Source organism: Bacillus rossius, chromosome 3 (assembly GCF_032445375.1).
Source record: "Bacillus rossius redtenbacheri isolate Brsri chromosome 3, Brsri_v3, whole genome shotgun sequence".
Classification (NCBI taxonomy): domain Eukaryota; kingdom Metazoa; phylum Arthropoda; class Insecta; order Phasmatodea; family Bacillidae; genus Bacillus; species Bacillus rossius.
In genome coordinates, this window is record NC_086332.1 from 18,004,272 (window position 1) to 18,019,183 (window position 14,912).

At 36.6% G+C, this 14,912-nt stretch overlaps 1 protein-coding gene across 1 annotated transcript in view; it reads left to right on the forward strand.

Annotated features, from left to right (window-relative positions):
- The first annotated feature begins 9 nt into the window (after positions 1 to 9).
- LOC134530296 (CUE domain-containing protein 1) overlaps positions 10 to 14,912 on the forward strand; it is a 37,363-nt gene continuing 22,460 nt past the window's right edge. The window contains exons 1-5 of the mRNA XM_063365017.1: positions 10 to 106; positions 347 to 532; positions 5,618 to 5,793; positions 8,654 to 8,804; positions 14,452 to 14,647. Coding sequence (XP_063221087.1) covers positions 395 to 532; positions 5,618 to 5,793; positions 8,654 to 8,804; positions 14,452 to 14,647 — 661 coding nt within the window. The 5' untranslated portion in view covers positions 10 to 106; positions 347 to 394. The remainder of the gene's footprint in view (positions 107 to 346; positions 533 to 5,617; positions 5,794 to 8,653; positions 8,805 to 14,451; positions 14,648 to 14,912) is intronic.

A 14,912-nucleotide genomic window follows, 5' to 3' on the forward strand; every position in this document is an offset into this window, starting at 1 on the left:
TTCTCCCAAAGATGGCACTTAATTCATCACATTTAAAATGGCTGCCAAAGAAAAACGCTATTTGAATGGCTTAAATTGTTAATTTTTGCTATTATTGAAACTAATGGTAATATACATTTTTTATATTGTTTTTAATCTTTTAATTTGAATTCTATATTCCCTTCGTTAAAAACGATTAGATTATTTAAACGTAATATTTTTGTTATTCTTTTAGTTTATCAAATTGAATTATTTTAATTAAATTAAATTCCATTAAATAAAGCGATTCGCAATGTTTAATTTATTGTTACTTTCAAGAAGTATGCAACAATCAAATGTACTTTTAGTTTCTTGGCTTTTCTTGTAGATGGTCTGAAAGACATTGCATTAAGAACAAATTTGAGGGAATCTCACCATGGCTACAGTGCAACAGCAACAACAACAACAGCAACAACAGCAGCAGCAGCAGCAGCAGACAACACAGTTGGAATTTCATCAAGCCATGGCTGATTTTAAAACAATGTTTCCTGATATGGATGATGAAGTCATCGAGGTAAAAATTGTTCGTAATTGTTTACTGTGGGGGTGTCACTCTCAAACAGATAGGGAAACACCTCAAAAATAAATTTAATCAAGTCCTTGATATATAACTAATGATTCTGTTGAGGCCCAAAGGCCCATTAAAAATTTTCATGAACTTACCATGTAATTAACCATTTTATGATTTTTTTGCGGTATCACGGTTGCCTCCGTGCTTGAATCAAGGTAAAAATTGAATACTACTATTCGAGCCACATGTGAAAAATAGTATATTCGGGCTATGGGTTGGTGTAAAACTATTGCAAATGTTACCTGTAATATTGAACAATATTCACTTGACAAAGAAAATCAATTATGGTGACAAATAGTCTTGGCTCTGGCCGTACTGTACTGATATTTAAACAGCCTTGTTTTTTGGAAAACAGCCTCGGCTACACTCTATTCCTAAGGATCTTTGGAGAACCACAGGATCATCTTGCAACTATTATGAAGTAAACAGTAGGGTGGTGACAACAGGATCAGGGATATTTCTCTTTGAAAACAGTCTCAACTATGCTATTAAAGCACAAAAAAATTTGCATCACTATATTTAGATCACAGGTAGGTAATATTTGCAATAATTTTACACTTTCCTTTAACCCGAAAATACCATCAAACATTTACATGGACTTGAGCATGGCATTGGTCTAGGTGTCGCACAGGCAAATAAGTAATTTTTTTGTGTCGCATAAATAAAATGATAAAATTCGGAAAATACCTTTTTCGGACACTATAGATGTTTTTCTATTTACCTTGTAAACAGCTGTTCTTTTTTCCTACTGGTTTCTGAGAAATTACTATTTGTAAGTAACATTAGGTAACTTATGCAGTGAAGTGGCCATCGCCATGTTGTGCTTTAGTTGCTTTGCTGATCTAGTAGTTTTACATAAATATCAGAACGTTTATATTTTTTATTTGGATATTGTATTGCAATGTAACATAAATAATAACTAAAAAAAACTTATGTTTCTACTGTGCATCCAAACTCAACCCTTGACAGGGATGTTTTTAAGCAGTGCGGAGGTGTAAAACGCTGACAATTTACGTGTGATAATATGTAACTTGACGTATAAAAGGAATTGTCATTGCGTGTATCAAATGTAATAATTCCTTTTATACGTCAGGTTATGTGCTGTCGACGTAACAAGTCATCGCTTCGCACCTCCGTAGGTACTGCTAAAAACAAATCCCAGTCAAGGGTTGACGCTTGGGTTTGGACAATAGGGACTCATATAATTTTTTTTAAAGTTATTATTTATGTTACATTGCATTACAATATCAAAATAAAAAATATACATGTTTTTACGTATGGAAAACCACAGGATCAGCAAAGCAATTAAAACACAACATGACGACTGCCACTTCACTGCATAGGCTTGACGTCTACCGGGGCTACCACCACCCAATATTTCAAACCTCCCGCCCCTTGTGCAGGTGTGTGTGTGTGCGTGTGAGGCTGCCGTCAAGAGGCGAGAGTAGAGTCTGTACCACGACCCCTTTTGTTTTTTTATTTAATCTTAAGGTTTATGTAATTGATACATGTCTTTTCTTTAAATAATATTACCCAAGGATTATGTTTGCAGTGCTAGTTGGTAAGGACGGTGCAGCGCCCCACGGGGCAGGCGATGGAACTACTCGCAACCCAGTTTGAACAATAATACTAATTAAAATAATTAATACTTAACATAATAATTAAAGGAAGCCTTGGTATAGTTTTATTATAAAAATTTTAGTGTGTTTGTTTTAGTTAAATATGTAGTAATGAATAACAGGAGAGACTAACGTTAAATCCAGCGCTTTCGGGCCGCCATGCTGCCCTGGCCTCTTCAGTCGCTTCCATTTATCACCCGGGGTAGGACGCTTGGTGAGCACCTCGCAACTTTGCTTTTTACATTCAACTGATCTCTTAGCATCCGCCGGAGGTCTACTCCGGGTGGCCGACTCGTTTAAATAAATATTTAAGTTCATTTCGAACGTTGAAACGCGAACCGCGTCTTAGACTCACGAGGCCAGACCACGAGGTGACCTGGTCAGCCAGTAAACTGATTCTTTCCCGCCGTTGGCGTTATTAACAGTTTTAATGTGATAATGTAGACGTAGCGCAACTGGAGACTTGTTTGTAACGTTACCACAATAAAAGGAGTGCGACGAGCCTGTGAGTATTTAGTCGAGTGACCACGTGTTCCTGCTCCTGAACCACGAGGCGTGTGGGATGCCTTAAGAGCCCACTGGCGCGGTATCGTTTGCTAAGGGAACCGGGCCTAGCCCTACACGGGTCACGTCATGTCCTGAAGGGAGTCTCCACTGGGTCCATGTGCCCATATCACGTGGTGGCGCTCACTCCGACATAACATTCGTTACGTTCCCTTAAGTCCCTAGTACCCATGACAGGCTATCTAATGAGACCTATAAACTGTAATTTCTCAGAAATCAGTAGGAATTCAGAAAGCAGTTTAGAAGGTAAATAGAGGAACGTCTTTAGTGTTTGAAAATGGTATTTTCCGAATCTTATTATTTCGTGATGCGAGAAAATTATAGGCAAATGTAAAATGGTTTATACATCTAACATTCTTGAAAGTATGTGAATGCAACTTGGTAGAATCATTATAAATGATACAAGAAAATGAAAAAGTCCATTTTTGGGTGTTTACCTTTTTTAGAGTGGTGCACCTACTGTAGACTAGACAATTAACAGCGTATCTTTGGCTCAATTTCAAGAGTTCTCTCTTTCGAGTGCTCTTTCACATGATTTAATTTCTTCGACAGGTGGAGGTTTTAAAAACCTTTAAGTGCCTGCCACATTCACATATTCACATCTGTCTGATCTGTTGGAGCAGATGTTGCAGTGGCAGATATGGCAAATGATTCTGTCTCGTGACATATGACATCAGGTGCTATTGATGCAGTCGCGAGAAGCGGATATGTCTTAAGCCCACCGCACACGGTACAATATTTTCTACTAGTTTGCTTGCTAGAATGCTTACTGGTTTCTGTACTGTGTAGGCTACAAGCTGAAACACTAGGTGCGCTACAAGTTTCTGCTGCACACGATTCTAGCTGCCTTACTAGTTTTGTTAAGAGAATATTCTCCACAACAAATTTTTATTATGATAATTCACATTTTTTACTGCATACAAACAAGGCTCTTCTTTGTATGCATTTATTAAAACGAGGAGTTGGTCACTATTCCACTTATTTCCGTCCATGTTTATCACGACATGTGCGCTTAAAAGTGTAAACAACCCTTCGTGCTGTTTTCGTGAGTTCTGATTGGCCACTCCTTAAATATTGGAACACAGCAAGCAACGAAAATAGGACGCAGTCTATTACGCAAAACCAGTAGCCCAGCTAGTACAGCTACTAGTATCCAGTTTGAATTCGAGTGAAGAAATTAGTAGTAGAGCCAGTACGACTCCTAGCTTACAATATTGTAAGGAATATTGTACCGTGTGCAGCGGGCTTTACCAGAGCCATCAAACTTGAAACTCTTGAGGTCAGACTGCACCGCCTGCATCTGATCTCATGAACTATATTCACTAATGAGATGCATGATAAATAAAACCTGGAAACTCGCATGAAAATGATTATTTTCTAATAAATGTTTTCATTACAAGTTTTTATCAATTTCAACAAGATGTCAATTTGTTTTATTTGTTTCTGTTAAGATGGCTTTTAATCTGCAAACTAAAGCTGGGCCCACACAGAATGAGGCTCGACACAACATTTTGTCTGATAGTAGTTGACCTCCATGTATTTATATAGAAACAACACACACAGAATCAGACATGGCACAACGCCAAAAAACAATCTAAGATGAAACAAAATATCTTATATATGTATTTTTTCTTTCTCCTTGTAGTCTGTTATAACTTTCTTCCAAGTGGATTTGCTTGTACAAAGTTACAGTGCCCATGACTGTAAATGTGATATGAGCATATCACATAGCTTAGAGTTTCCAGACTTGTGATTTTCATCCTGCTATCAGGGTAAATCCAGGAAGTAAGATCTCCGCCTACCTGGGCACACATACGATGTGCAGAGCTTCAGGAAAAACAACTCAATTTCAAAACTACTCGAGATAGCCGAGTGGGGTCTGTTTACGAAAAGCATTTAAGAGTTCGCTGAGGGCCGAAAAGTACTGTTGATTTTAGATTAAGTTTTTTAACCGTATTTTTAGAAGAGTTAAAATGGCTAAAACGCATGTTTTCAGAGTAATTTTTAGGCATAAAACAACCAGTACAGATTCTTGAAAGCACTTAAGGGACTTGCATTAGACCTTTATCTTCATTTCTCGGCCACATAATGTTACGGTCACCGCTCAAATTTCATAGTTATCCTGTGATGGCTAGAAGACTACGCATCAGTTCAGAGCCTTGCGTTTAGAGTCTATACCGCGCAAGAAGCACCAGCGAGTGTTGAGCTTATCATCCCGCCTCACTAAAACACATACACTCCTGACGAGGCGGGCCCCTTAAAAGGTCTTGAAATGTAACCAGGCCCCTCTGTTACCCGGGTCCTCCTGGTGTCTGGTCTCTGGTCTCTGATGGCCCTTGTTCACCCCGTCATTCTGCAATTGCTTCATTCTCATGTCGTTATCTACTTCCTCCTTAAGGTTATGTAATTGATACATAAGAAGGGTAATTGTTATTAGGAAAGGGAAATTTTTAGCTTATTTATTCACCATGAACACATGTAATGTATTATAATTTGCGATATTTTCATTTGCATGTTCTAAAGTCAACATTCTTGGTGTAGTGACCACTTTTAAGACAAAAAGAAACCTATGTATTATGTATTTAGAAAAAAAACAACAAGTTACAGCTTTTTGCTTACAACTGTGGTAAATAGATCTGTGCTGCTTGCTCACAGAATGTAATCTTATGTAAACAATCATTATGTAATTTATATTGTGCATACTTTGGTGAATGCTACCTGGATACCTTAATTTATTAAGTAAGGAGATACAGGTTCAAGTTTTTATCCGTTCATGTTATTTAAACAGTTGTCACGTGTTGCTTCCGAAGCAGAGCGGAATGGCTCTAGTTAAGTTTTTTTGCAGGCTGTGCTGCGAGCCAACCAAGGGGCTGTGGACGCCACAATCGACCAACTGCTGGCCATGAGCACAGACAATGAGAATGAGAAACTGCGCAACGAAATGGAGAAGAAGGAGAACCTGACGGTGACGACTGCCATCCCAGAGCCTGCCCCCGTTGCCCAGGAGCCGTCACCCGTCAGGTCAGGCACTGCGCGTCAGCCATCGTATCAGTTTACTTTTCCTCTGAAGGGTTGAGATTCGAGGACATGGCAAGAAAAATATTTTGTGTAAATTGAGGGAAAATTGTACTCCATCAGCTTTACTGTGATCATGGAAAAAAAAACCTTGATAATACATTTGTAAAAAAAAATTACTATAAATTTTACTAGCATTTCCCCACCTTCTGATGACACTAAGAGGCCTTTGTGTGAATCATTTTGCCATTAAAAAATTAATTTCTGTGATGCACAGGATGTGTAAAATGGTAAACCTACTCAATGAAGCTTTATATTGGTGCTGGCAGTTCTCTTAAGGCAATTTAAACTGTAAATGTAAAAATAGACATAAATCCGATAATACAAAATAATGTTTTAAATGACACTAAATACCAAATATGGCTTTGTATCACGATGATTATGATACAATTCTCTGTCAATTTATACTTACATTTGGTTCCACTTCTTCTTTTATTGATTTATAAATTCAGTTTTAAAACACAAGAGACTTGCCTAATTTACATATTCAGGCTTGGGATGTTCATCCCACATGTGAATATATTTGATCAACGTGCCAAACCTTCTAAAAAGCAGGCTATGTATTTTTCATATTCTTGTTGCTTTTGGTTTGTAGCTCCTATAAAATTTACCTACCTCAGTTTTGGGTTGTTCAGAATTGCATGATGGCCTATAAAGTATTTTGTATTTCAGCAAAACTGATTCTTCGCTGATGATGTTTGAACATGGTGCTTTTTGTTTTTCTGTTATGGCTGGCTCTCACATGACCCCTATTGTTCCACCACTGTCTGACCCTCAACATTTTCTAGAAGTTTTCGATGTGCACACCTACCATAGTATTTTTTCACGTTCTTTTGTTTTCAAAGTAACCTTTTATTTTGCATAATTTGTTTTATAGTCTGGACACATTTGTTGGTTGTCTCAGGTATTTGTGTTTTAACCTGTGATGGTGAACGATCAAGACCTATATGACATGTTATTCCATCAGGGTTGTCCAGTAGTGCCATACCTTCCACCCTGCTTTCCCATTATTATTATTATTATAATTTTTTGCTATTCCCAACTGCTTTTTGCCATTCTATTTGACTGTGGATAGTTTGTATGGGTAGTAAGAATTTGGAAATCAAATTTAGGAGAAAAACAGTTTTTCTCTTATTATTTGGCACTAATCAGAGATTCCATTTTTTTTTTATTAGGTATTCAAAATACCATAACTAGTGCAAAATATCAAACTTTAGACCTTTCAGATAAGATAACTTATACGTTATACTTATGGCTAGCTTGTACAGCAGCTGGCTATACTACTTATAACCCCCTTTCAATGAATGAATGAATGAATGAATTGATTCATTTGAGCTTAATGTCTCATCAACATCAGTATCATTAGAGACTGTGAGAGATGATGAGAATGGAGAATTGAAAGAATGGATGTGTGGGAGAAACAGGAACATACCTAAGGAAACTCACCAACTCACCGCAACGTCCACTGTTTCCCATTTGCCAAAAATCTGGATGTTTCCCCTCCGGTAATCAAAATGAGATTGTTTTGGTAGAGGCAAGTGGTCTGACCACTCTACCTCATAGTCATAGGTAGATAAATAAATATATTCTACCAAGTAACTCTTGACTTTAAACCGCAATTGTCTGCTTTCACTCTGTCAAAATAAATAGACAGACTGCAAGGGAATTTATGGTTCTTGTCTATCGTAGACACTATACTTTTCACATACTGTACGTTCAGTTTACATCTGGGTACACACGGGGTGTGTAGAGTTTGAATAAAAACGACAGGATTTAAAAACTGCTCAAGATATCCAATTGGTGTCTGTTAACGAAACCATTTAAGAATATGCTGAGGGCAGATAAGTAGTTCTGTTTCCTTATTTTGTTTTTAATCTGTATTTTTAACAGTGAAAGGGGCTAAAAGTGAGTTTTCATTATCATTTTTAGACATGGAAAGCCTGGTACAGATTCTTAAAAGTACTCTGTGGCTCTATATTAATTTCTCTGCCATATAATGTTATGGTTACCACTCAAATCTCATTGTTTCCCTTTGCACTGCTAGAAGACTGCTATATGCCACTAGAAGCACCAGTGAGCGTCACACTTATCCAGCCTCACTAACAATAATACACCCCTGACTAGGGGCCCCCTTAAGCATGCTTATACTCCCTCAAATGGAAGAGTGTGTACTGTGATGGGTAAATGGTTATTGTCAGTTATAGACATTTTACCTTGCACATATTCTACATTCTGCATGTATCTGTAAATGTTGTTTGACATTCCTGGTCAAAAGAATAACTTAACTCTAATTTTTTCTCTTTCCCCGCATTAAAGCATTCCCAATGAATAAGCTTTAACATCTTTTGTCTCAAATTCTCAGGAGCTACAATTTTATAATTTAGGTCTTATTCATGTTGTTTGCTTTACCTATGATGACTTTTGCAACCCAAACAGTAACGTGGCTCTTTTTTACCAGAAGTTGTACTCAAGTTACTACAACCAATTTTTTTTATTGGTTGGTGTACTATAACAACTACTACACCTTTGTGTCACCTTATCTTAATGGGGCCAGGGGGGGGGGGGGGGGGATTATGAATTTGAATACAGATATTCATAATTTAGCATTTAGTTAAAATTATTAGTGATAAAAAATTTAATTGAAAAAACAAAGTGAAAACATTTTTACGTACTGAAGCAAATTTTTTGTTTTACCTACATAAAGTAAGAGTACTTGGTGGCTTCATAGCTTTCCGAGTGCCACTTGAGTCGCAGGCAGGTGAAGCCAGCCAGGTGATCAGTAAACGTTGGTGTGTGCGGTTCCCAGGAGTCCTCACCCCTCGCCCCAAGTGGAACCACCCAGTCAGACGGACGGCGATGTCCCCCTAATGGCCGTGCACGGCTGGGCGCCCCCTCTCCTGAGGCCTCTCCCAGACGACTTCCTGCGTGTGGTCCGCACCACGCCTCAAAAGAAGCAGGTCAGTTCAGATCACAGTTCCTCTTGGAACCAGTTTATTAGTTTGAATTTAAAAATAGTAATATTTTTAGAAAGGTATGTATTTATTGTGGTATGTATAACATTTCCTGCTGCCTATTAACTATTGCTAGGGGCATGTAATTTTCGCGAAAAGATCTGAACACTTATTAGACTGCAACAAGGAACAAGGTATACATGCACCTGTGGTTTCTTCCTTGTGATTGGCGGCCGTCTGCGAGAGAAGATGTTGCCTTATTTGACCGAGCCACTCAGGACGTGTTTGCTTCTGCACTGGATTATCGTGATTGGTGTTGTTACGAAATACGTGTACCTGAAAGAAACTCACCCAATCACGAAACACAGATGATGATACAGTGTTTTAACTTTCAGCTAGTCTCGAAATCTTTTCGCGAAATCTGCATGCCTTAACTATTGCGTAAAAGCATAGATGTGTTCTCTTCAGTAGGCTTCTGTAGATTAGTTTTTTTAAATGGCCAATAAAATTTTGAATCAAATATCAAGTTGTTTACAAATATAATATTTTTCAAAACCAAATTTATATGCACATCAAAAAGTTCATGAAAAATATATACATAAAACAGTAACATGGAAGAGATGGCTATGGAAACCATAATAGAGTGGTGTAAATTGCAAGAAAATAAACCTGGCAATGTATATTCTTAAGTCTGAAAACTTTTGTTGTTCAAACAGATTATGTGGTTATGTACATAAAATTATAGTATGTTGAATATTTATTTTTCCTCTTAATAAAATATTATTTATTAGTTTATTACATATAAAAAGCAGACAACAAATCCAAGTTTTCAAATACTTGTGCTCCTCAAAGTAATATTGTTTTATTTGTGTGTTTTTCAAGTAACGACACAAATCAATTATGGCATTATTTGGAGTAGCGCAGTCATAGTTTCAAAGTAGCACTTTTTATTCCCAAGCGCTATTATGCAAACAATGCAGTCTGTGAATTTTTTGAATTTAATTTTTGTTTTTTTAATCTTAAGATGTTACTCAACATTTAATTAAATGTACTTTAAATGTATTTGAACACATATTAGTACTGTAAATTGATTTTAATGGAATTATTTTCTGATTAAAGTGTTTGCCAGCAAGTACAGTTACCTGTTTTGGAAAATAAATTATTATTTGTTTAACATTCACCCTTATGGAAAAAAAAAGTATTCAATTAGTGCTCTGTTTTCCTGGAACGAATTAAGGGTGTTACTTCGAGGGGTAGTTGTAAATCCGCTTGGCTTCATACATGTTACACTTTTTTTATTTGGATTTTTCATAAATGATTCCCACTTTATATATCTGTTGGGAATGAATATTTTGAAACCAAAAAAAAAAAAATATTGTATTTGAAATGTTGAATCAACTATCAAATTAGCCACGAATTTCAAATATTTTTCGAATGCTTGCAGACCTCTCTCTACTCTCCACTTCACTCCTAACTGCACAGTTGTAATGAGAACAATGCTAAGTCCAAGCCAGTGGATGGCAGGAATTATTGGGAAGTCTAGATCAAGCAGCAGCTTGTAGTGTTAACGTGGTCTTTCCATTAGGCAATGTTACATGTGTTTGTAATGGGTCGTGCGTGTTTGTGGACTTGAGGCACATTGCAACTCAATAGCTAAGCTGTAAGGGTGCACATGGCAACTTTGTTATGGGAGATGAACTCTCTCCAAACACATTGTGGACACTTTTATAATGTACAGAAAATTGCATAACAACTGACCTTTCAGAACATTCGGGCAAGAATGTATGCATAGGTGGCTTTGTTATTAGTAACAAAAAGTCACATAGGTACACCTCATGTGCCCACTGCATTTGGGCTACAGGAAACTGGCATGACACAAATCATCATCAAGAGCTTTGGTAACAGTAAACCACAAGTTTAGCCAGCTTGTTGGCACGTCTAAGCTAGAAATTCCAAACAAAATATTTACTCAAAATTTCACTATAAGACAGTAGGGACTAGTTTAAAATGTTGAATACAAATGGAATACAAAATTTAAAAATTTAAAGTTTTAAATGAATTTCCATAGTTGTGATTTAATCACTTACTTACTAATTTCTTACCTGTTTATTACTAATAGATTTTCTCGTTTCTTGATCTTACAGAGCCACTACTGGTGTCATTGTACTCAACAACTCTTTTAATTAACATCATGACACGCCACATAGAAGTTTCGTTAGCAAAAATAGTTAATGTTGATTCATGATTAATAAAATAAAACTATTACAATTCTTTGGGACTCATGATACAATTAAACTCACACTGCCTATTTAAACTGCATGTTTGAATACTTTAAATTGAATACAAAATTATATTACAGAATAAATTTTTTTTCTAGCCTACTGTTTACTGAATAAAAAAAAAGTATACGTAATTTGAAACAAGTATTTCGAGCACTTACATTATTTCAACTCGATCATGCATTCATATTTTGTAGTTAAAGCAAGATTAGGGCTATTTATGACATAGATATTATCATCTGTTATGATATTTATGTACTCATGGTTTTCATTCATTTACTACATATTAATGTTCAGTTATCAATATATCTAAAAAAATTTCTTTAGTACAAAGTATGTTGTCTGGTATTAGTAATTGACTAATTGTTTGCATCTATTTGCTGATGCAGTATTATTGGGCTGAATTATATAGTTAGTAATAATTTCACATTTTATATAATGGAAAATTAATGCACACTTCATTTGATATTAAAATTTTTTCTAAAATTCAGCCTTCAACACCAGAAGTCTGTTTACATTCAGTGTGTGTGTTATTGGCTTATTGCATGTTCTTCGATAGTTCTGTGTAAAGGCAAAGGGAGTATATAAAAGAGAATGGCCTGCATCGCAGGACACATTGTGTTGGAGAAGTTAGGTACATTCGAGGCAGTTTAATTTGGTTGGATGTGAGTCATGGTACTTAACGAGCTCAAGTGGCCTCATTGGGAGGCCGTTAGACCTTCACAGGGGTGTACATTTCACCGTGCTCTCTTTTATTCACAGTTGAACTTTATCTCTGGTTGCGTTTATAAAGTAGATCTTGAGGGTATTACAGTTTTCCTAATGGACATACAATCGTGTAGTGCACTGGATTGTACTTCTAAAAATCTCCAGGAAATAAATGGGACGTAGCAAGAGGACCACTTTGATTGTGTAGTAACCCCTGTATTGCCAGTGCAGACAGCTTCTGTTGACGAACAGAAGGTTGGTCGGCAGTTGCAGTCGAGTTCAGTCACACACCGAACGCACTGGTGTTCTCGTGTGCTTGGTTGCATGTGTTTTTGTAGAGAAGTGTTGTCAAGTTGAGTGCTTGAAATTTAACAAAGTTTTCGTGAAGTGGAAGTTAAATTGTGTTGGTGATTGAATTAATTTTTAGGACAAAGTCATTGGCATGCCATCAGAAGATAAATAACAATGGATGTTTTAAGGGTTATAGTTTCTTTGCAGTATTAATTTAAATTTTTTTTTTTTCTGCAGACCAGTATAACTTCTTAGAAACAGCTGCATATTAGTGTTGATAGTCATACTTTATGTTTTCGCAATCTTGCTGACCAGAGAGAGTCTGGCTCGTGGCCGCGAGGGTGCATTCAGCTTGCGTGGCAGGAAGACCAGTAGTGAGTGTAGATAATGTGGAAACAAATCCTGCTGCGCCTGCAGGCTCGGGGGCACAGGCTCGGGGCTCGCTGGCACGAACATCGTATCCGCCGTCGCTGGCAGAGGAGAGAGAAAAAGCGATGCCGGGCTGACCAGGTACTTGCGTCTTGTGTGGGACACGCGTCCCCAATGTTTCATGTAATCTCGGTGCTAGAACCAATGTGCAGAGACCTGTGTCTCAGCTATCCAAGTGTTTTTAAGTTTGAAAAGAGTTTTTTTTCCACATTTTCCTGTAGGGTGGACCATAACATTCAAGCATTCACATTTTTGGAAGTCCTTAATTTTTTGTCTGACTGGTTTTTATTCTTACACCACTTGTCATAATACAAACTGTCGTGGGTTTCACGGCATCAGTATAAAATTACTCCAGTTATTACCTTAAAACAAGCATCATCAATTAATGCAATACATTAAAAAAAAAAAAAACTTTAAGAAACGGAATTATATTCTTCCCGTGATTTTTTACAGACTTGAATAGGCATTTACGAATTACAAAGAATGTTCAAATGTAGTTTTTTTTTCTTTTCAGTTCGTGTGAATTTGAATGCCTCAGGACAGTGCAACATCTCATGTAGTTAGACATTTTCCATTTCTTCACTATCACGTTCTGGGAATGGATCAATATGTTTAGGTAATTAGATAACGTGATATGTGTGTTTATCATTTAGAACCTTAATTTAAACTATTTCATCTGAATAGAAGTATGTTTGAGAAATAATTGTAAACAAAACCACATGATTTAACAGACTTATTTGAACATATAACATTCTATTCCTGGTTATTAATATTAGACCAAGAATGACCAAATATTAAGAACTTTTTCTTGGGGCCCTGAGTAGCTAGTTCGAACAGACTGTTAGATTGTATGCTGTTACTGGCAGTCTGGCATGGACGAATTAGGATTTAATATCTCCTCAATGTCTGGTTGGTTAGAGACAGTGAGTGATGTTAATGACACGGGGATTCGACCTTCAACAGGAACGGAACAAGAACCAATCAGCATAAAGCTTTTGAGAATTTTTTTTTATTTCAATCAAAATTTGAATCAAATAATACTTATTTCACGAGAATATCAAATATTTTTCAGATCAAATTTGAACATACAGTGGAACTATTTTTTAAACTTACCGACTCCAAAAAAAAAAGAAAACATAATTTAAAGCACTGTAAAATGAAAAAGAAGAGTTACATATTATATATAAATATTAACAACAGATTTTTTGTTAAATTAAAAAAAAAGCATTACAAAAAACAAATATAAATTACTGAATAAATCTTTTTTGCTTCGTAATTGTTACCACTGTTGGTGGTTCGATTTTTTGACGTGACATCTAATAAATCAATGAACTCCGGCTGCACGCACAAAAAAGTGTCTCGTTATGCACATTGTCCCGTTACGCTGTGTCCCATTAAACTCATTGTAAGCTTGTGCCGCATCTCTCTCTCTTCCACTCTATTGGAACAACCATCAATTTGACTTTTTCGAGGCACATTAAACTTGAAACACTCCCATTCGATTCCTACTTTTCCTATAATTGTCCTATCCTTAACAGAATAACACAGATTGGAAGAAGTTAAATAGCAAACACGTATAAAAATTATAGTTATAGTTAAAATAATCTCTTCTTTAAAGTAATAAACATATTTGAATTAATGAGTGCAAATAAAAGTAAACTAATCAATTCAATTGTAGATTTCATTTCACTCCTTCTTTGTATCCATGCAAAATAGTGATAATTCAATAAAAATGATTTAATTCAAAATGATTCAAAAGTGTGCAATCATTTCATCAATGTTTTGTTATGACGTCACGTTAAACTATCGTCCGTAAACCGACTTCACAGGCAACCAATTTTTTTGTGAATGAGCCCTTATTTGCTGTATCAATTCAATGTATATCTACATTGAAACGGCGTCGGTTTGAACGGGACATTCTCGAGCCCTGCCCTGCCACCCGACAGGCCATGCTGCTGAGCCAGCAGCTGCTCCAGCGCAAGTACGCGGAGAACCAGCGGGTGCGCGGGGTGCTGAGCGAGGTGGGGGACCCCGAGCTGGACCGCTACCTCGAGGACGAGCGCATCGCCCTCTTCCTGCAGAACGAGGAGTTCATGGCGGAGCTGCGCTGGAACAAGGACTTCCTCTCCACCCTCGAGAAAGGTTGGTTCCTTACACGAAAGTCTGTAGTATAAGTATAAGTTAATATTCCTGTGTCTTAATGGTAAAAAAATGTGATTAATTAAATTAAATAAGAATTTTTTTAAATGCAAAACTGTACACTATTTAATTTCAAACTACATATTTGATGTCAAAATTAAAAAAAAAAAAAAAAAAATTAAGACAGAAATTATAGTCAATGCTTTCTATTGCACATAGCACTTACACTTTCTACATGCAGTATCACAATAGCGCAGCTATATCTCAA